This window comes from Simochromis diagramma, unplaced genomic scaffold (genome assembly GCF_900408965.1).
Source record: "Simochromis diagramma unplaced genomic scaffold, fSimDia1.1 OVJJ01000753.1, whole genome shotgun sequence".
Classification (NCBI taxonomy): domain Eukaryota; kingdom Metazoa; phylum Chordata; class Actinopteri; order Cichliformes; family Cichlidae; genus Simochromis; species Simochromis diagramma.
In genome coordinates, this window is record NW_024387523.1 from 178,734 (window position 1) to 202,123 (window position 23,390).

Below are 23,390 nucleotides of genomic sequence, written 5' to 3' on the forward strand. Positions count from 1 at the left end.
ATACAATAAATGTACTACAGCAGGAGCTTAACTGCTTAATTTGACATGGGGGGGAGGGGGGTCCCTTTATCTGATGTCCTTACAAGCTTACATTAGAAGCTGTTTGTTAATTTGATTTTTTTTTTAAATAGTTTCTCTTCGGTTTTGCATTCAGTCGCTACTACTTTACTGAAATAGTCATGGTTATAATGATTTACCATTTCCTTCCATTTTTTTCCTGATGTATATATGTATTTAATTTACATAGTCTTCCAATTTTCCTATAGCTCTGGATCACAGTATTGAAATTAAGGTTTAAAACGAGCAGCCTACAAGTGCTTCAAGTGCTATTAGGCATACTTGCACAAACTCTTATAAAAGGTTTTCAAATGCAATTGTTTGTTTGAATCTAATTAAATATAGTGTTTAATGTGTAAGTGACTACAAACTTTAAAGTTGATTAAAAGCAACCAAATTACAGTTAATGTTTTCTCCAGTTGTTTGCAGTTGGTTGAGTCCCTGTCATATTTTATTCAAAAAAGTGATGAAGTGCATTCTTGTCCTGCAGTTACACATTCACTGCAATACTTCTACACGGCATCATCAGGAATTTCAAGTTTTCCAGAACTTCTAACTGTGGGCATGGTGGATGGGCAGCCATTCTCATACTATGACAGTAAAATAGGAAAAGAGATTCCCAAGCAGGACTGGATGGCAAAAGCTGAAGCACCTGAGTACTGGGCGATACAAACTCAAGCCTCCATTAATGCTGAGCAGGTCTTAAAAGTCAGCATTGACATTATGAAGAAGCGCTTCAACCAGACTGGAGGTGAGTAATGAGCAACTATTCAGAAACATTTGAGACCCAGGACATCATTGCACACACATTTCTCACGTTTTTGTCACATGACTTTTTTAAATCTTATTTTTAAATGACAGTAAATCTCAGTTTCAGTTTATGTTGAATTTTTTTTGGTCCCATATTTCATATTAACAGACAAATTAAAATTCTTAAAAGCCTAGAATTATAATCAAATAAATTAAGGTCTTAAAATGTCTTAAATTTAGCATAAATTTGCAGAAGGTAGTAATTTCACCAGGTGATATTTTTAAAAACTGGTAGGGTTAAAAATAACCCTAAAATTTTTTTAAACAGTCTTATAAAATTGTCTGTTTCATGTAGTCTCTTTACAATCACCCTCATTCACCAATTTTAACATGTATTTACATGGACAGACACACAGGGGCGCTATCCTAATAGCATAAATGTGTAATCTTCCATTAGCAGCTCCCTGATAGCAGCATGTAGCAGGTCCAAGCTCTCAGCATAATCAATAGACATGAATCATTAGCTGCAGCCTTAAATAAGAAGAATGACAGAATAGACTAGATTAACTTCATATGACCACAGCGTGTTTGTGCGATAAGCCTGATATTGAAGTGAAGAAAAAAAAACAGTCTATGTGTGAGACGATGCTGGATCTCACTCTGGTTCACTGTCGTCTTCGTCTCTGTTCTTCTTTCAGGTGTTCACATTGTCCAGCGGATGTATGGCTGCGAATGGGACGATGTGACGAATGAGGTGGACGGATATGAGCAGTTTGGTTATGATGGAGAAGACTTCATAATATTTGACCTGCAGACAGAGACGTGGGTCGCTCCAAAACAACAGGGTGTTGTGACCATACACAAGTGGAACAGTAACAAAGCTTTTTTAACCAGTGTGAAGAAATATTACACTCAGATTTGTCCTGAGTGGCTGAAGAAGTATCTGAACTATGGGAGGAGCTCTTTAATGAGAACAGGTATCACATGACCAGACTAAGTGTGATAACTTACCTCATTTTTATTATGTAATACAGTTTGTTTATGACCAACACAGTGTGTATACATTCAGTGTATTTTCTCTCTTCCTCTCTCTGTCTGCTGCTCTCATGTGTTTTTCAACAATATTCAAAATTTATTTTAAATTTCAAAACCACCACCAATCCCTTTATGTGTTTCCCCTTCACTTCACACATTTCTTCTTATTTCTTTATTTGACTCTGTACTATCCTCCCTTTTTTATGTATAATAGTAAGCACACATGGTATGTACATCAATATGCATGTCTAAGGCATTCAGACTACATCAAACAGAAATTATAAGTTAGCATGCTGTTAATACAGAAACACTGAACTGTGTTTCTCTTTACTCTCCAGTTCTTCCTTCAGTGTCTCTCCTCCAGAAGTCTTCCTCCTCTGCCATCAGCTGCCACGCTACAGGTTTCTATCCTAACAGAGCCGAGATGATGTGGAGGAAAGATGGAGAGGAGACTCATGAGGGTGTGGAGATAGGAGAGATCCTCACCAACAATGATGGGACCTTCCAATTAAGTGTTCACCTGGATCTTAGGTCTGTTCCAGCTGAAGACTGGAAGAAGTACGATTGTGTGTTTCAGCTCTCTGGTGTGAACAAAGACATCATTACCACACTGGACAAAACAGCTATCAAGACAAATAAAGGTAGGAATCTAATCAGAAGGGATGAAGATGGCAAACCCAGCTGCCAGTGGCAATGTGTTTAATATCTGTTACTGAATACAAATTTTTGGTATTCTTTATTACAATAATGTACAATATTTTTCTCTCATCTTATGCCACATGATGAACCTGTGTAAGGGCCCCCACATAAATAATATATGTATATGATGAAGAATCAAAGAATAAGAACAAGTCTAAGACATATAAAACACTAATGGTATTTATTTTTATTTAACCACCTCATAATAGTTTGCGTTTGTAGTACTGACATTTTCAGTGTTTTAAGGTCTTTTATAATATTTACACTGATACTGATAGGGAACATGATGATGTCATAATATCTGTCATTTTAAAAAAATAATCATGCTTCTAAACAAATTGTTAGTTTTTCATTTGTTTGTTTGTCTTTAACCTTGGCAGCAGAGCCTAACATCATGATCATCCCCATTGTCACTGCTGCTCTTGTTCTTGCTGTTATTGCAATAATCGGAGTCATTATTTACAAAAAGAAAACTGGTGAGTGAATCAAAGTGTCCAAATATGATTTTAGTATTTTTAGTGTTTTTCCTGGTTGCAAATCAAAACAAGCTTCAGGTCCTAGTACAACAACGATGTGTAAGCCCCAGAGTGATGATAATATAACAGTGTTATAATAGTGATAACAGGAACCGATAGTAAATAAAGTAAAAGGTAGAGTAACATAGAGAGCATTGTAAACCAGTTTGAGTTAGCGGTGTAGGGATCAGTGTTCTTGATTTTACAGCTATGATGACTGACATTTTATTCCTTTTTTACAGCTAAAGCTTCTAAACCTTGTAAGTAAATTTTCCATGTGGACATTTTGAGTAGATTTTTGATGCCATGATTTTTCATTTATCTTTTTTTTTTTCCTTGTAGACCCGATAACTCCACCTGAAAAATATTCTGAAAGAAAAAGGAGCCCCTCAGGTGTGTGTTTGTAACTGGATTGGAGGATTTGATTACGTCCTCATAATAACTGTAAATGTAGTGGCTTTAGTTTTTACGTTTTGTTCCCTTATAAGTAAAATGGCATGTCTTCATATAGTCATTTACAATCCTTGCTGTTCATAGTTACACAGTACTAGATAGAAATAAAACAAGTGCCTTGGAAATATAAATGAGTCCACTATGTTCATGAGTATTCTGCAGTAAAAAAAATATATCTGCAAATCACTGCAAATCATGTTAATTTAATCCATTTGGCCACAAATGTTTATCAGTCTTGCAGCCACAGGTTTTACCTGCACTCATCAGGATCTTCATTTAGCACTCCTCAGGGCCATTTTTTCACCACCACAATCTCAGTCTTCCTCTTCTTCTTCCATGACCAGGATTGTTGCCCCAATAAACTTTCAACTTTTAACCTGAGCAGCTCCTCCATGTTCACTAATTAAGATTTGTGAGTTTTGCTCACATAAATTACATTTTATAGTACTAATGATTTAAACCAGTCAGCTCTGCAGGTTTTCTAAGATTGTTCTGACCTATACAATGAAACAGTGCTAACATTAATGTTCAAGTGATAGAAACAGAATGGTAAATCATCTTGCAACTGAAAACTTTGATTCTCTCCCTGTGTTTTGGCTGTTTGTCTGTTTTGAACATTATCATCAATATTATTAAATCATTTTTTTCCCTTTACTTGAACATTTTTAATCATTTTGTATTTTTCCGCAGATTCAGAATCATCAACTTCTTCAGATGGTTCTTCTACAGATAGTATAAACAGCTCGACACAACTGATCCCAGGTGAGTGTACAGCCTCTCTGTGACAAACTGTATAGCCTTAATTTTTGTGTGGAAGTGATGTTTTTACTCCATGATCTCATGTTTTTGAATCTTACATTTCAATCTATTAAAATAATATCACATATATTATATCTTGGTGCATGCTCAATCATCCAGGTAAGTAAATGTCAAAAGGTTGATCCTATTCTTTTGGACGTAGTGTTGTTGTTCTGTTGTTGAACAGAATCAACCTCTGACTCACTAGCTGTAGACTTTAGGTATAAACCTGCCATTGCCCTTATATTACACATTTCTTCTACTGCAGTCGATTTTTTCTGGTTACCGTTTTCAAAATGCCCTTATCTAAATGAAACAACATCCTCAGCGTGAGGAGCATACCTGCTGAATATGGCAACCTTTGGCAAAGATCTAGATGTAATGATACCGGCCTATTTGTTTTTTAAATGAACTACAAATTTTTATGACAGTGCACATCCCTCCAGCTGGTGTTTATTGCCTTGGTAAGAAAAAGTGGCACAAAATATGTAACTACAGTAATGACTTCCACTAAAACCCCGTATATAATAATGATACCATCTAACTGATTTTTACTCGGGAGTAACAATTGTAGTGATTTCAAACTGTATAACTAGTGACATTATAGAATAGGAACGTTTGTGCGGAAATGGTCATGGCCCAGTGTTTGTGTGACACTTCTTGCATCATGTTGAGTTTTGTGACCTGAATGTTGTTGTTTTTTTTCTTTAGAATAATTCTGCTAAAGAGTGTAATCTGCAATAAAGGTAACTGATGACTCTGAACACATCACATGTACCACATACAGTCATCTTTGCATTTTACTGAATGCTTTTAAAGAAATCTTCCTTTTTTCACACTGATTGCATTTAGAATTTTTCATTCACTCCTTGTTAATGAAAGCTGAATTTTTGTCTGAGCAGGAGACAGTTTGAACATGTGGACTAACTTCACTTCATGAGGATTCTGCATCACTGAACTCCTGAGAAAACATTTGTGCTGTGTAATGGAAGTGGATATTTTTTATTCCAGCCAGGACATAAATTTTTACTAAAACATGCACAAAAGACCCCAAAAATAAATTTAAAAAATAAAGATAAAATCTAATTAATATTTTACTTTATAAATTAAGTTAGCTTGGTTATAAAGTGTAAGGGCTGACCAAAGTGCCTAACGTTAAGAACAAAATAAGAAATACAAAAATAAATAAGTTAATTATTAATAACAACGGGGCTGGACATTTCAGAGGTTGACTGGGGGGGGGCTGTAGATCTAGTACACTCTGCTTCTATATGTGTGAGACACGGATTGATACAGTTCAAGGTGTTGCACAGACTCCGTTTGTCAAGGGAGAAACTGGCAAGAATGTACCAGGGGGCCGATCCGACCTGCCCCAGATGTAAACAGGTACCAGCCAACTTATGCCACATGTTCTGGTCTTGTTCCAGGCTGAAAGACTTTTGGGCTAACATCTTTAGAACATTCTCATTCATTTCTAATGAGGATATGGAACCAATGCCTCTGACAGCCATCTTTGGTGTGGCACCGAGGGAAACTCAACTAACAGCCTCTCAGAGGACGGCAATAGCATTCGCCTCATTGCTGGCTAGGAGATTGATTCTATTTAACTGGATAAAGGCAACACCGCCATCCCATAAACGCTGGGTGGAGGAGGTGATGGCACACCTCAAATTAGAACATCTCAGATTTACTATACAGGGCAACACCAAGAAATTCTTTAAGGTCTGGCAGCCTTTCATTTCCTATTTTGAAGATGAGTTTCCGTCCACTCCATAACTGGCAACTCCCACCCCACCCCCCCACCCCCTTTTTTTTTTTTTTCCCCTTTTCTTTTCTTCCTCTGTCTGGGTATAGTTATGTCTTACACTGTGTGGTAGGACTTGAGTTCGAGCTTTTCTGTATGAATGATATTCTTTCTGAAAACTCAATAAAAACACTTTGATTAAATTATTAATAACAACAACAATGATGATGATAACAATAATTTTTAAACATAGTTTTATAATGTAGGTCTGTCTTATATAATACTGGTGTATTACCTTAAGTAAAAATGGTCCTGAAGAAGAAAGACTACATCTGTAGGAATTATTCTGTATTTTCTTTAGTATTGGGTCTGGGTGTGTATTACCATTATTGAGTTTTAATGCTGCTTTTGGCCACTCCTTTGCTGCATCAGTTAGTTATGCATGTTTGATTTGGCAGTTCTACTCTGGATGCCTTTTCTGACACAATCTCAGAAGGGATTTGTGTTTTCAGCTGGACTTGAACCAGCAAAAAAGCTGTACTCTATTATTGCTATATCGATGTTGTTTTTCACCACTGGTACACATAACAGTGATGAACAGTCATGACTTTAATTGTAAATATCATGTATATAGTACAGAGACATGTATGTGCGTGTTTTATTGCTGTCTGTTATGTTGCTGTCTAAACAATTGAATTAAATTAGCACAAGTTATTTATATTCAATAAACCTGTGCAATTTGTGTTGATAAAATGTGACTGAAACGTGTTTTGATGAAGTAATTTGAGCTCTTGAAATATTTTAATCCTTCACAATTTTCCTTACTTTATTCCAGCATTGTTCAATAACTTTTACCCAAATACTACATGGTCACTTAAATACTATGTATTATCTTCAAATTACATGTTCGTTTTATATTCTAGTATCAAATACACAATTTTCCAGTGGAGGCCTTACAGATTGTATTGTTCTCTTCCAAGATGGTTGCCAGTTTCCACTAGAAACTTTTCAAAACAAAATGTCTAATTTTACTGCAGTGACAGTACTTAAAGAATTGAACTGACAAGATTCAAATAAACAAGTATAACTTTAAACAATTTGACATAATTTTAGTTTCCATTAACATTAAAATAAGTTACTGGATTGGCAAACATCTTCCTATTAATGTTACCCATTTTACCCCATATTACTAAAAAGAAATTACAACTTGCATGTTAAAACCTTTATTCAAGAGCCACAGAAATAACAGTGATACAGTGACTGTTAAAAAGTTCCAGCACTGGTCATATTTTGACACCTTGGTTCAAAACTGTATTCAACATTCTTCACTCGAACTGAGTTAAACTGAAAATGCGATTCCACACAGCCCAGATCGGACTATTTAGACTGTACACCTCCACATCTCTTCACTTGTCAAAAATACAAACAAAAATTGAAAAATGCGGTCAATAAGAGAACTTGTACAGAGAGAAAAAGGAAAAGAAGAAAAAATTAATTAATTAAAAAAACAGGCCCTGTCCTCGTTGCAGTTACAGAGTGCACAACAATGAACACCGTGATTTGTTCCTGGAAATTGAGCCTCCAAAATGCAGGAGAACAAGTGTGAGATTTGAATGTTCACACACCTGGAGCTAACTACCTCACATGCATAACAACAGTGAACTTTCTTTACAGGAGGGGTTTTGTCTTTAAACTTTGGGCTTTTCTCAACAGTGGAGTCACATCCAACTCCATTACCACCCTTTGAATCAACTCAAAAGTGTAGCAGAGCTGTGATGGGTAACTCATGTTGAAGGAGTAAAAAAGTCCAAACAGCATGGCTACTGCAAGGGCCACGTTATCCAGATCCTGAAGAACCACCACACTCTCGATGATGATGATGCCAACATCAGAAAAGTCATTGCCTGGCGTATCGCTGGAGACAGATGCCCAAAGTTGTTTTCTCAAGGGCACTCAGTGCAGTGGCCTCAGTCGTGTCCTGGTTAAAGACAAAACATTTCTTTAAGATTCCTTTTTAAATAATCTCTTTTAAATGCACAAATTCTAATGCTATAGTTATTTAAAACCCATGCAAGCAACACAGTAAATGGCTGTAGCCAAAGAGTGCCTCTGCCATGCTGCCATTCATGGTCCTTTTCTAAGGAAAAAAAAGGAAAGAAGACACATAACACACAATTGTATTTGAAATGAAGAGCTTCAAGCTTTACTTTAGTTTTTGTTATATAGACATTGGCCCACCAGAAAGCCAGATTATGTCACTCAGAAGATGTTAAATTTTCTTTCAGCCTCACAATTTGGATAGCACATATCTGACTCTGTTGGGCCATTTTTTGTTGTGTTTTTCATTTTTCATTTTTTTTAAACAAAAGCCAAGGTAAAGATTGGTGGGATTTTCCCTCTTTCACTAGAATCACATTTTTGAAGTATTTTTGCAGTCTTGTGACCCCTAATACAGGGGTGGGGAACTCCAAGCCTCAAGGGTGTCACCCGGGTCAACACTCCTGAATCAAATGATTAGTTCATTACCAGGCGTCTGGATAACTTCAAGACATGTTTTGGAGGTAGTTTAACATTTAAATCAGCTGTGTTGGATCAAAGACACATCTAAAACCTGCAGAGCAGGAGCAATCAATCACTACACACACACACACACACACACACAAACACACACAGCTCACTAGCTGCAACCTAACATCACCCTCCGACACTACAGCTCTACAAAAAAGGTGGCGCCTAAGTTAGGAGAGATGGCAGGACACACCCACACAAGGGCAATTTCAGGAGGAAAATAGAATAGCAAAATATACTATATTTCATATACTGTAAATGACATGCAGTTATACCCTGAAAAGGATAGGCGGAAGCGAATGGATGGATGGATGGATGGACATGCAGTTATACATCTCTCTTCAGTTTATCAGTTCCAGCTGCATTGACACTCATTTCGGTTATCTTAATAATATCAAATGTTGGGTGCCTCAAAGCCTCAGATGTTTCAATCATTGGTCACAAAATAGAAAGCAGGTTTGGGTTCATTGATTACAAACATTAATAATCTGGTCGGAATCTGGTTATTTCGATACTGACCATATCCTATCATATCATGATTTGCCTACATCCAGCAGCAGGCAAATTTAAAGTACAAAATAAAAAAAACAACAGGGACTGAAAGTTATAAGTAACATTTATTCCAGCAACTGCTGATGTGCTGGAGGAGTTCTTTTTATGCAAACACCTCCTCATTTCAAGTTCATCGTGTACTTTGTCAAGAGTCTTTTTCTGAATGTAGGCTATGTTGTGGCTAAATCATGGGAATTTTACAGAGAAGCCAGAAGATCATGTCCTGTGTATGGCAGCTTTTTTTTCTATTCATATCAGTACACATGATATCATATCAGTACACATGAATATGAGACTTACAGTTATGGACTTTTTGCAGTTGTATTGTGTACACAAACTAACAACAAGCTCACCATGTTATATATTGTACCGTTCTCCTGACTTCTGTACATACTGATGACCATTTGAACAAAATGTTATTTGGATTCATCACTCCATCAGACCTGTTGCCACAGATTTTTGATCCATTGCCTGTGTAATTTGATAGTCAACCTTCCACTGAGACATTGGTGAGGCTTCAGTGAACAGTAGCTGGATCGGCTGAAGGACCAGATGATTTGTGACCTGACACAGAGACTACTGTGTCAAGTCTCTGCTGGATTTTGTTTGGTTGTTTATTTTAAACACAAAAATATTTGTGCTAAATCTGTTTTAAGTATCCAGTGTTATTGACTAAATGTTTTTCTTATACACACATAAGCATTCTGTCATAAAGATTAAACTATGTTTACTGGCCCATACCATTGTGATGAATGCAAGAATCGATGTCATTGTTGCTATGCCATCTTAAATTGGTCATGTGATTGGTTTACCACAACTACTTTATTCTTCCTCAGCCAATCAGCAGCACTTGTGCGATTGTTTCGCCCCCTCTAGCTCCCAGTAAACTGAGGACAGCTTCAACTGTCTGTGTTGAAAAATAATTACACGTCCACAGTGTATTTTCTTGTTAGTAGTGGTAACTGTGTTGTAATGATAGAAATAGCAATTAGTTAGATTACTCATTACTGAAAAAGTAATGCCATTAGTAATGCTGTTACTTAATAACGCCATTATTCCCATCGCTGCTGCTGACCAAAAAGAACATAAAGGCTCATCTCAGGTTTGCCAAAAAACAACTTGATGATCCCCAAGACTTTTCTGAGAAATATTCTGTGGACTGATGAGACAAGAGTTTCTGGAAGGTTTGAGTGCTGTTACATCTGGAGTAAAACTAATACATGATTTCATTAAAAAAAAAAAAACATCATAACAGCAGTCAAACATGGTGGGCTGTTTTCCTGCTTCAGGATGACTGATGTACCATGAATTCTGCAATCTACCAGAAAATTCTGCATCCATCACTTCCTGCCCCGAAGCTCAAGTGCACTCTATTATTATTATGCAGCAAGACAGCAATCCAAAAAACACATCCATTTTAATGCCTCAAAAGTAACCAAAAACCCTCCAGTGTGATGGTTTCAAACAATTCTGCCAAGAAGAGTGGGCCAAAATTCATCCACTGCGATGTGAGAAACTCATTGCCAGTTATTGCAAACGCTTGTTTATACTTCTTGCTGCCAAGAGTGGCACAAAAAGTGATTAGGTTTAGGAAGCAATCACTTTTTCACAGCATTAGGTTGGTTTAGATAACTTTTTGTCCTTAATAAATTAGGTCATCATTTACACACTGCATTTTGTTGTTACTCAGATTATCTTTGTCTCCTGATGATCTGAAACATGTGAAAGTCATAAATATGCAAATTAAAAAATTAAAAAGAAGTAAATACTTTTATGGCACTGTGTTTGACAAATAAAGTGTTGATGTTGTTCTGTATTTTTCAGAGTTCAGTAAAAACAGGAAAGCCCTTTTTGAACTTAAATCAAGGACTGTAACATTTATTTTAGGAAATTGGAGGAACACTAGTGATCGCATGATCGACACGTCTTGGTGTAATATTAACGTAAGCCTTAAATGAAAAGAATGCCACATTAAGGAGACATACTTTCTCATCCGACACACATACAGTGAGGAACATAAGTATTTGAACGCCCTGCAATTTTGCAAGTTCTCCACTTAGAAATCATGGAGGGGTCTGAAATTCCCACTGTGAGAGACAGCATTTAAAAACAATTCAGGAAATCACATTGTATGTATGATTTTTAAAAAAAACTTTTTGGTACTGCATTGCTGCACATAAGTATTTCAACACCTGAGAAAATCAGTGTTAATATTTGGTACAGAAGCCTTTGTTTGCAATTGCAGAGGTCAAACATTTCCTGTAGTTCTTGACCAGGTTTGCACACAGTACAACAGGGATTTTTGGCCCACTCCAAACAGATCTCCTCTAGATCTGTCAGGTTTGGGGGCTGTCGCTGAGCATGGAGTTTCAGCTCCCTCCAAAGATTTTTTTGGGATTTAGGTCTGTAGACTGCAAGTGAAGCTTAGATCTAAAAAGTCCTATTTTGGTCTGGTGACTGTGGCTCAGGGGGTTGGAAATCGCATCTGTAACTGGAAGGTCGCCGGTTCGATCCCCGGGCTCTCTGTCCTGGTCGTTGTGTCCTTGGGCAAGACACTTTACCCTACTTGCCTACTGGTGTTGGCCAGAGGGGCCGATGGTGCGATATGGCAGCCTCGCTTCTGTCAGTCTGCCCCAGGGCAGCTGTGGCTACAACTGTAGCTTGCCTCCACCAGTGTATGAATGTGAGAGTGAATGAATAGTGGTATTGTAAAGCGCTTTGGGTGCCTTGAAAAGCGCTATATAAATCCAATCCATTATTATTATTATTATTATCATCCGACCACATGACTTTCTCCCACACCTCTGGATCATCCAGATGGTCTTTGGCAAACTTCAGATGGGATCTTTGAAACTGTGGTCCCAGCTCTCTTCATGTCATTGGCCAGCTCCTCCTGTGTAGTTCTGGGCTGATTCCTCACCTTTCTTATTATTAGTGATACCCCACAAGGCCTTGCATGGAGCCCCAGTCTGAGGGAGACTGACAGTCATCTTTAGCCTCTTCATTTTTTAATAATTTCTCCAACAGTTGATCTGTTTTCACCAAGCTGCTTGGCAATTGCACTGTAGCTCTTTCCAGTGTTGTGGAGGTCCATAATTGGTCTTGCCCCATGGTAGTATTGGAGTTTGACTGACTGTGGGGTGGACAGGTGTCTTTAAAGAGCTCAGACAGGTGCTACTAATTTAGATTAATAAGTGGAGTAGAGGTGGACTTAAAGGCATAGTAACAGGTATTTGAGAGCCAGAATTCTTGCTGATTACCAGGTGTTTAAATACTTATGTGCAGCAGTGCTATACAAATAAATTCTTTAAAAATCATACAATGTGATTTCCTGAATTGTTTTTAAATGCTGTCTCTCACAGTGGGAATACACCTACAATGTGAATTCAGACCCCTTCGTGATTTTTAAGTGGACAACTTGCAAAATCATTGGGTGTTCAAATACTTATTTTCCTCACTGTATACATGAACCAAAGCACTGTATATTAAACACGGGTTTTTGATCTTTATTTCCTCTAATTCCCATCGTACCATCTTGATTGGTTTTGATCACTGCTTTGTCCATTTTGATGGTGAAGTCCTTGCTCACACCAGAGATCTGAAACACACAGTCGAACCTCCTCCAGTCTTCAGGTTTTGCTGATGATGGATCCAGGTCAACACTCATCTGGAAGGTGCCATCATTGCTGGGGAGGATTTCTCCTTTGTACACACTTTCATGAAGCTCCACTCCATTTTGCTTCCTGAACAAATCAGCTCTATTAGAATAGAAACCTGTAGCGTGACAGGTCACTCAAGAGAAGTAAAACATCTGTAGGAGAAAGACTGAGGGAAGGACTGGAGAGAGCAAGAGACAGGGAGACATTGACTATATGCTCTTTTCATTTCATTCATTTCCAACACTACTTGGGCTTCATAGAAAAAATCTACAACAACATCAATAACATAAAAAAGCAAAACTGAACACCACCCATATAAAGTCAGTGCTGATTTTCTAACACTGGAAAATAACTCAAAATGTTAGAAATATTCCAGTGTTAGAAAATCAGCACTGCTCAGTGTTAGTCTTTGTTAATCTTCAAAACTGACTAGGTTACTTTTAAACATATAACACTGTCAAAAGTGTTAATTTAACACTCAACAGTGTTGTATTTAACACTCAGAGGTGTGGACCCATATAGACACTCTCTAGTGTTAATTTAACACTGGAGATTTTGCTGTGGCAGAAGTTTGGCACCCCAGAAGGTCCAGAAATACTTTAGGAAGTGAGTCACTGCAAAACAAATGATATGTCTTTTTTTAATGAAAATGTTTTTGGCATTAAAAAAAAAAAAAAAAAGCACTACAAACTAAAAAATTATTCAACTAATGATCAATATTCAGCCAATGACACCTACTACTACTACACCAACTACTAATACTACACTCACTGGCCACTTCATTAGGTACACATTGCTAGTATCAGGTTGGCTCCCTTTTTGCTTTCATGTCATAGATTCAACAAGGTTGTTCAAGCTTTGGAAAATGTGAAGGAGAACAGAAATGTTGTGTTTTTAGTTGTATTTTCATATGTTTTAAGCTTCGTCTACTGATAAATGTGTAATTTCACTAATTTATTTCTTAAATTTTAAGCCCAAAGAGTCATGGTGACAGATTTCTTTCTGTTGAAGCAGTGCTTCGTTTTTTATAGGAGATATGTAAGGGATTAAACATTTAATTAAGTTTCTGTAGATTGGCAAAAACTCATTTCACTGGTCTGGTGTACATAAACTTAAATTGCACTGCATGACTCGCAGACGCAAAAATAAACTCAAACTCAGCTTAATTGCTGGACCAGAGAAAATGCAAACTAAACTAAATTCACAGAGAGACACACAGCCATGAAGCGCAAGGGAGATCGTAACGCAAGACAGAGGGAGACACAGACATAAACATACACAAGGGAAAACGAGAGAACAAGCCACAGGAACGTGATCTAACTAACGAGACAGGGGGAAACAAAACTGAACATGACGCACATCAGACAGGAGACTATCAAATTAAAACAGGAAGTACTGAGACGCAGACTAATTCACAACATAACATAGTAACTGGGAGGAAAGAACAACCAGGGAAATGAGATGAATTAGGGAGATAACTGGAGGAGACAACGAGTGGGACACGGAAACAGTTAAGGGAGAGGAGACACAGAGAGAGGTAGCGACTGTTTAGTTGGCTCCTTTGCCTTTTTCTCCAGCATTAAAGCTGTGATTTTTAGTTCAGTTCTGTGTTGCCAAGTCATTTTTGGGCCCACAAATCTTCCTGTCAAACACCTACATATATGACAGACCACGTTTTTCAGCAGATTAAACCGGAGGATTAGAGACATGATAGCACGAAGCTTACACTGTCATATTTTTTTCAATTTAAAATTAAAGCAGAAAAGATTTAAATTTTTTAAATAAACAAATTAAGTGCTTGCATAATCCAGGTTTGATGTTTAATCTGTTAATTTGTCTGCATTTGTTATGTTTGCAAAGTGTGAGGAAGTAAACTTAGATGGAGACGTAAGGAAATTTGTTTGTTCGGTTTGTCCTTTGTTGCAACAATGTTTCTTGGCAATAAATCTTATACAAACGAAAGCCTGTTTATTTCTCCTGAATTGGTGCCTCATTTGTTAGGAAAATGAATCATGTTGTCACAGAAGACTTTACTCTGAAAGCACCTCTGCAGTCTCTTCTCTTTGTGTATTTAAATGGCAAATAGACAACCAACTGTCATTCACTCTTATTTTATCCTTAAATGTAGTTATTTCATACAAATGGAAATCTTTATATGTATGATATCTATGCTCTACATGCTCCAAGTTACATAGCTTGACCATCTTTTTATTAGGAGCTTTTAATTCTTCTATAATCACAGGTAACACATGTGTTGTCATCTGTTTCCTTGTGTCTATCAAAACAAACCCTGCTGCGGCTTTTCTGGTGTGACTTGGATACAAACAATGAGGAAATCACATCAGTTAAAGCTACAGTAGCAAGCCTCACTAATTCTGTTGGTGGTGTTTTGCAGAAAGGTCAGTCACAGTGTTAGAGCGCCACCACTGGACTGAAGCGGCACTCCATGTCCACTGCTTTCTGTGAAACCACGTGATCACTCTGTTAAGTTTCGTTTTTGTGTTTATGACACCCGATCTGGTTCGATTTGCAAGCGTTGGCGCACAAACGGAGAACAAAGAATAGGCTGTTATCTAATATATGTGCCAGGACGTTAAGGCTTCTTGTCTGACTTGTTCTGCAACGTTCCTGCAAAAATAAAGAAGGGAAACAATCAATTATTAACATCAAAATTTTAGACAGGTCAGAAGGACATACATTTAAAAATAAAGTGTACAGGCTAACTTTTAATCTGTAAAGAACAAGTTACTAAACTCATACAGAGAAGTAATTTATGATGAATTCTGTATGCATTAAAAAACATAAATAAAAAAAAAGAACTTCTATTACTAAAACCAAGGCCTATACACTCAGTATGCTGCTTTTACAATATAAAAACAAAGGATGTGTGTTTAGATTTAAGACTTTATTTTTCCTGTTTCTCTTGTCCTCATCTGACCCCTGCCCTCAGACTGGGTTATCTTTCTGATGCCTTGCTGCCACTAACGTAGCAAGTTACTCCACAATTTGCCTTTGGTTTATTTTTAGCCAGAGGGCTCCATCTAGCGGCGGGATGGCAGTACTCCTGAATGCAATTTTGAAGACGTATTCTTCTAAGCTACTGTAAAATCTTTGTTTTTAGGCTTCCGGTTACCTTAATTTTTCGGATACACATTCACTCTTATGTCAGCTAATCCTGATATATTATAAACTTATGGCGTGTTTTTGTGTTTTTCCTGGATAACTGTCGGACTCGTCTGTATGTGAAAGTGAAACTGAACTTGATCTCGGACCTGGAGGGGAAAACCAGCCAACTAAACCTTGTTTAGTCCGTTTGATTGCAGCTAAACGAGGGGACCTGTCTGTGAAGAAACACGGATAAACATGACGGAATTATCTACCATCTATAAACTGTCTCTGATCGCCGTTACCTGCTTTATTCAAGGTAAGCTAGTCGAGCTCATTGTTGCTCTGCTGGTCTGACAGCCAAAAATACATCTATGCATGCTGTATTACTAATATTATAAACCGTACATGTAAGAAAAACCTTTTTTATATGCATGGAAGTCCTCTATCTGTTCAGTAACATCAAAAAGTTGAAAAACAGCTGGTTGAAAATGTCCAAAAAAAACTTGGACAATAACGTCAAGTTTAACTCTAATTAAACATAGTAAAGTTCATATTTGGTTACCATTTTACAAGCCGAATTTAAAATAAAGCCCAAATGCGTCTTAAAACATGTAAGTGAATGTTATAGGTGTATGCATGATTACGTTTAACAAAAATAACATAAATTTAATACGTTTTTAACATGGAGTTCTGCGTGAAACCCCGAGCGAGTGGTGCACGCCTATTTTCGTGCCCAAAACGTGATCGTCCTGTCCAAAAGTGATTTCCGGTATTTGCCGAAAAGTGATCATCCATATTTAAACTGCTGTAAATGACATGTTGACCATTAATATGTGAAAGAACGTAGAAGCTGCAATCACTTTCTGGCAAAGTTATCCTACATTCAACCAGTTAAAAAGTGTCACGGACATTAAAAACGTCTTCTTTTAGAGGTATATGGCCATATCGTATATGAAAACTACAACAAATATAACAACAGTTCAATAAAGATATTTTAAGAGGCCAAAAAGGTCTGAATTGGTTACGAAGTAGGTACAGTAAAGCAATAAAAAAAATAAGAGTCATAAAGACACTCTTTGTTTTACATGTTACCCCTTTGTAAATCCTGCTGACTATAGTCCAATTTTGAAATACAATCACCAATACTTGAAATCACAAATTGAAGCAGTGCTGTTTTCACTTTAGTGATTAAGACTGTGCGATATTCACATGAAACAGCTGGAGACTTAATTTTCGGGGAAAGGTAGACGGGCTGCTGCCTGTTTGCTAAATAAAAAATTAAAAAAGCAGGGGAGTAAACCAAAAGCAAAACACTGAAGGGGTGGAAACAGCTAAGTACAATATTTATGGGTCGCCAGACAGAACTGGACTTTTACTTTTAGCTGTCATTTTAAACTGGACCTCATGAAACATATTACGCTTGATTTAACTTTCTGTTTCAATAATAATTCCTATAACTGCCTTGTTTATTGGTTGAGCTTGAAAATACAGTTTGCACAACAATAATTTTCTGAGTGGATGATGTCGAGAAACGTAATGGCATAATATAATGTGGTCTGATATTTACAAAGTTTTTACTACCCATTAATCTCCTGTTAAACTTTTGTCTGAAGCCTGCAGCAGCAGCTGTCCGGTGTTGGAGTGCTGGTTTGTGCAGGAGAAGGCGGGACGAGGAGGAGGTTTAACTGGAGCTACGACCCAGGAAAAATCCCTGCTTCACATCAGAACCGAAGCAGACGGCCAGAATGACGAGACCCAGCGCGCTCCTAAAGACATCAACCCTGAAAGAGTCTACTCTGTGATCGGTAATGAGTAAAATACAATCCAGCTTAGTTAAATAAGTTCTGCAGCTCGATAAAAGTCATATTTTATCAGAGTTTATGTCCACGTTTTCTTCTCCTCTCTCTTATCTGGATGCATTTACATCTGATTGAGTCCCAGTATGTCTGAACCATGGCTAGCAGATTTTACCGCTGCTAAAGCCTGAGGCAGATACTTAAAGTCCAACATGACAATAAAATTAGCTCACTTAACAGAAAGAAGTCTATTAGGCATAAAAATGACTGAAAACCATAATTATTTACATGAGAACATTTTAGATGATCTGTTGAAAATAAATGAAATGGTTCGGCCGAAACAATCACACTAACATTTCATCATCTATGATGGCTCCATTCCTTCGCTGTAGCGTCATTTTGATAAGTCACAGCAAAAATCCCACTGATGGGAAAAACAGTCATTCAGTAATAGTCGGGTGATCAACTGACCTCATTCGTGAACACACAGGGTCGCCAAACCTCCAGTACAGGGGAAGGCTCTCACCTGTTTCCTTAGTGAAGTCCAGGTGGTGACTTTCTTTGTCTGGCAGTGTGTAATAAACATATAGACCAAATGTTCTTCTATAAAACATCCCAGCTGCTCGTTTTAGTCACGAAAATGTCTTGGTGTTTAAAAGTTACTGCACATAAAGTGTGTATTTAGCACATTAGGTCTGGAAAACATGTATTTCCTAGGTTGTTAGTTTGACTCCATCATCATTTCTCTTTGAGAATATTATGTAAATATTATGATTACATAACAATTTAGATAATAAATCTAAACATGTATTCATAGCAGCTCTGCATGTTTCTATATTTTTCTTTTTGTATTTTTATGGATTCCATCATTGACCAAAGCATCTCTTTTTAAGATTTATTTGTTATGTATTTTCAAAATGTGTAGGTTTAAAGGCATATTTGTTTAGGGACAGGTATGTAACACAAACCACCCTCCACAACATTTACAGCATAAAATAATTTGCCATATCTGTCCCATGTGGGCCTCTGAATAAGTAATACTGAGCAACACGTACAAAAACTATACAAAAAATATAAAATGAAAAGCAAAAGAAGAAAATAAAATTAGGTAAAAATTGTAATTCCGCAAACTGTGTTACTATGTGGGTTAAATTATTCACTTAAACTTATTTATACACAGCTGTTCATCTTATTTTCTTTTCTTTATAAACAGATTGAGTGTCTCAGACATCTTACATGATGTATAATCGTGACCTGTGACTCCTGTTTCTCAGACCCAGCTGGCACTCTCTGCCACCGCTCGCTCAACCCTCCCAGAGGCTCTGTGACGAAGCCCCAGTGTGAGATCAACCCCTTCCTGCCGCAGCCCTCCAGCCTGGACTGGGTTTCCTCGCTCACAGAGTCTGGCCTCAGCCCCGTGTACCTGCAGGCTGAGTGGTTTTCATCTGCATTTCAGGGCCTCAACGAACAGCTGGGCATCTCTACTATCACCCGCGCCCCCACAGGATCTAAAGAGCACAGTGGTAAAGATTTGATTTTAACCAAACACATTTATATCTGGGGGTTCACAGATCAAAAAATTAATTGGCCAACAATTATAAAAGTTTATTATCTCACGTGTGTCGGTCTGACTCTGTTTCTTCAGTGATCCTGAGCGTGACGACTAAAACGGTCTCAGTAAAGTCCAGACTCGGGGAGCCTGTGCAGCTGGACTGCGGCTTTTGGATTAACCCTTCCTCTCCTCTGTATGGGGCTGGATTCGCCGTCGAATGGCGGTACCAGTTCAGAGGCCGCGGACGGCTGATTCTGGCTTACGATGGGAAGACTGACCGCCTCGCCGACACGCAGGAAGAAGGAGCCACGCTGGACTTCGAGGCTTTGCACGAGAAAGGAAACGCATCCCTGCTCCTGCAGGAGGCTAAAGTGCTTCACTCTGGGACGTACATCTGCACGGTGTATCTGCCACACCTGCTCGCTCAGGTGGCGCTGGACCTTGAGATTGAAGGTGAGGAAAATGTATTGCTGGAGCATTGTGCACGTGTTTGCCTCACTGAAATAAGCAGATGAGTTTAAAATACACACTCAGCTCTGTAAAAACTCCAGATTTAACTTTTAACTTCATCATGTTTTTCTGCTCCTCTCTCCACCCAGAACCGCCATCCCTCTCCATCCACCCCTCCACCCTGCCCCTCGCTGTCCCAGGTCAGACTATAAACGTCCAGTGTGAAGCGTCCGGCTTTGCGCCCCTCCCCGTGGAGTTCAGCTGGGAGATTAAAGGTGCCGACGGGAAGTCCAAGACCCTGGATTCATTCAGCGTAACGGGCCACAGGCAGGCCTGGGACCGCACCTTCAGCCAGACCTCCCGGCTCGAGATCGACACCTCTAAGCTGGACCTGGGCAGAGGAGGCGAGCTCACCTGTGTGGCCGCCCACGCTGGAGGCACGAGACGGACCAGCGTGACCCTCAATGTCATCGGTAATGTGAAGCAAACCTGGAAGACACGCAAGCAAACAGCTCAGTTTATGTTGAGTTAAAGCAGTTTTTATACACCTGGAGAAGGTACTAATGATGAAATAGAAAGAAGAAAGGTAGAATAGTATAGAAGGGAAACTGATATAAGAAAAGATATTACCACTAACATAACACTTTCCTTTAAATGCGGCTTATTAGGTTAGTATCACATATAAATGACTAAATATTTAACTAATCTTGAAACACGTTTACCTGGATAACTTTTGAGTTATCGTAGTTTGACACATTCTTAGATTTAAGTAAACAGTTTGAATCACCAGCTTCTGGATTTAAAACACTTTGATTTTGTTAATCACAAAGTAACCATGTGGTACCATTTATGACCCACTGTGATGTTTTATTTCTAAAAAGATTTACTGCATCACAAACCTTCAGACTAACCTGAACTGTTGCATTTAAGTAATATTTAATGGCATTAGCACATTTTAGTATATCTGTTATAGATGAATGAAGCAGCACAGATATGATAAATACCATGAGAGCCATTAAAAATTGACTCCTGTTAGTACCTGAAATGGCTCGGTTGGTGAAATAACTCTTAAAGGTTTAATATTGAAGTGTATATAATACTGTGCAAACGTTTCAGGCAGCCGTAAACAAAGAATGCTTTCAAAAATGGAAGTGATAATTAGCTATTTTTATCAATCAACGAAATGCAGTGAATGAACAAAAGAGAAATCTAAATCAAATCACCTTTGCCTTCTTCTACACTGGCACAGTTTTTGAAGGAACTCGGCTGGTAGGTTGTTCCAAACATCCTGGAGAATTAACCACCGATCTTCTGTGGATGTCGGCTTCCTCACATCTCTCTGTATTTTCATGTAATCCCAGACACACCTGAGTATGATGTTGATCGGGGCTCTGTGGGGGCCGGACCATCACTTCCAGCACTTCTTGTTCTTCTTTACACTGAAGATAGTTCTTAATGACTTTGGCTCCATGTTTGGGGTCGTTGTCCTGCTGCAGAATACATTTGGGGCAAATCAACAATCATTTATATTTTTCAAAAGCGTTCTTTGTTTACAGCATTTTTTCACACCTGCCTAAAATGTTTGCACAGTATTGTAATAATAATTTAACTGATATTAACAAACCTGTTCAGATCAGATGAATCCTAACGATCATTTTTCCTTTTTCAGGGTTCAGTTCTCCGTCCATCGAGGACTCTATGGCAATGGTCGGCGTGGCGCTGGTGCTTTATGGGCTCATCAAGTTTGTCTCGTGGACATTTACCAGCTCAGGTAGCAAATATTGACACAAAAATATCGTCCAACAGTTTTAATGTGTATTGAAGTTTTTTTTAATCATTTCAAGCTGGAGAAAATCTTGTCACCTTTTGGATCAAATAAAAAAGAATGAGTAATATGTTTCAAAAAGTAAGATGTTTATTAAACTCTGTGCCTGACTTTTTGTTTTTTAATTTGTATCTCTCTGTAAACAGGCTCAGCTGAGGCTGATAAACAAGATAAGGTAATGTCACTGTAATATTTACTGCAGACAAACATATAAATGTGTTTACAGAAATCTCTTATTAATTGATTTACCTACTGTATGTTTCATCACCCTGGACGTGGTGCTTCTTGGTGTTTCCTCTGAATTTAATTTTACAATTTTTTCCCATCACAGAAAGAGAAGTGAAGGTGAAAGAAGGCGACTGACCATCAGTGGCATTGATCCACTCGATATGTTTGATGGGATTTCAGGAGGGGCTTTCCACATGTTCATGGGACAGATTATTTCTTTTTCTTTTGTTTTTTTTACTGCTCTGGTTTGGAGGTAAACTTGTATGTTTTATGCTTGTTTTTATCAAATTTGTTTATTATAAAATGTTTGGATTCAACTTTTTGTTCTTTAGAAAGGGGCAGGGATATCTCGAAGGCGCTCAGTTCAAACACGTTTCTTGTGACGTTTCTTTAATCTTTCTTTATAGAGCTGTGTGGTTTTGCCTTCCTCTGTTTATGGTTTATATGTCGTCACAAACACTGGAAAGAAAAACTATGAGAGGAAGTTGGGAGTGATGTGTTGAAACATCAGCTTCTGTTTTTTAAAGGTTAATCCTTCCATTCGATGTTCCCGTCTGTCTAAAAACCTCATTAACTCACGCTTTTTGGAACCAGAGATCGGACTGTATTTGTTGGTTTATAAAGAAAAGGAAGTGCTGTTTTAATTAAGTAAAGATAATTTGACTAATAATAGACTCATTATTTTAAAAATAATATTTATAATAATAATAATAGACTGTTCAAATTGTCCGTCTTATTTTTGTTCTTTTTGTAAATATGGAGATTGTATTTCTGTTTTCATATTGTTTTTAGGTGTGTTTGTATTCTTCTTCATCACATGCTTGCCCGGGCTAATAAACATTAAATCTGTGACTGAAATGGAGATTTTGCAAACAGAGCACAAAATTCTGCTGTAAGGAAGATTTTTAATTAGCATCTGATTTAAACGGACTCTGAATTTTAATTAAATAAAAAAAAAAATCTCTTGAAACACACCAAATAAGTCCTGTTCTTGTTAAACACTCTGCTCTTATACACGCTTTAAACCACACATTCACTTACACTTACTGGTCACTTCATTAGGTACACCTTAATAATACTGGGTTAATACTTTTTTGTCCTCAGAGCTGCTTTAATTCTACATGGAATAGATTCAATAAGGTGCTGCTAATATTCTTTTGAGATTCTGGTCCATATTTACATTTAGCGTCACACAGTGTCCATGGCATGTCTCTGTCGTTCTGCTACATCCCAGAATTGCTCTATTTGATTGCAACTTGGTGACTGTGGAGGCCATTCATGTACAGTGAACTTATCCTCATGTACAAGAAACCAGTTTTCAATGTTTTGAGCTTTATGACATAGTGCATAAGTCTGCTGGAACCAGCCATTTAAAAATGGGTACACTGGTAACAAAGGGATGGACATGGTTAGCAACAATACTCAGGGAGCCTATGGTGTCTAAACAATACTTTGTAACAAGGGGCCTGAGGTTCATCAGGAAAATTATACCCCATCACCAGCCCGAACTGTAAACAGACAGGATGATCCATACTTTGATGTTGTTTACTCTAAATTCTGATCCTACCATCTGAATGTTACAGCACAAATCAAGACTTGTC

The 23,390-nt window shown here is 37.8% G+C and overlaps 2 protein-coding genes across 5 annotated transcripts in view; both read left to right on the forward strand.

The window, feature by feature from the left end:
• LOC120726645 (class I histocompatibility antigen, F10 alpha chain-like) overlaps positions 1-5,550 on the forward strand; it is a 162,419-nt gene extending 156,869 nt beyond the window's left edge. Inside the window, exons 2-10 of one of the 4 annotated variants that reach the window (XM_040020383.1) lie at positions 548-808; positions 1,506-1,784; positions 2,181-2,483; positions 2,922-3,017; positions 3,299-3,316; positions 3,399-3,449; positions 4,200-4,271; positions 5,019-5,053; positions 5,210-5,550. In XM_040020383.1, the coding sequence (XP_039876317.1) occupies positions 548-808; positions 1,506-1,784; positions 2,181-2,483; positions 2,922-3,017; positions 3,299-3,316; positions 3,399-3,449; positions 4,200-4,271; positions 5,019-5,023 (1,085 nt within the window). In that variant the 3' untranslated portion in view covers positions 5,024-5,053; positions 5,210-5,550. Of the gene's footprint in view, positions 1-547; positions 809-1,505; positions 1,785-2,180; positions 2,484-2,921; positions 3,018-3,298; positions 3,317-3,398; positions 3,450-4,199; positions 4,272-4,615; positions 4,627-5,018; positions 5,054-5,209 lie in introns of all 4 variants that reach the window. The other 3 variants (XM_040020384.1, XM_040020385.1, XM_040020386.1) reach the window with 3 other exon arrangements.
• A 10,294-nt stretch (positions 5,551-15,844) lies between these two features.
• Positions 15,845-22,763, forward strand: tapbp.1 (TAP binding protein (tapasin), tandem duplicate 1). The gene is made up of 8 exons (XM_040020361.1): positions 15,845-16,254; positions 17,552-17,743; positions 19,009-19,257; positions 19,380-19,739; positions 19,886-20,209; positions 21,406-21,507; positions 21,708-21,736; positions 21,893-22,763. The coding sequence occupies exons 1-8, from the start codon at positions 16,194-16,196 to the stop codon at positions 21,902-21,904; spliced, it is 1,329 nt and encodes a 442-aa protein (XP_039876295.1). The 5' UTR covers positions 15,845-16,193; the 3' UTR covers positions 21,905-22,763.
• The last annotated feature ends 627 nt before the right edge of the window (positions 22,764-23,390 follow it).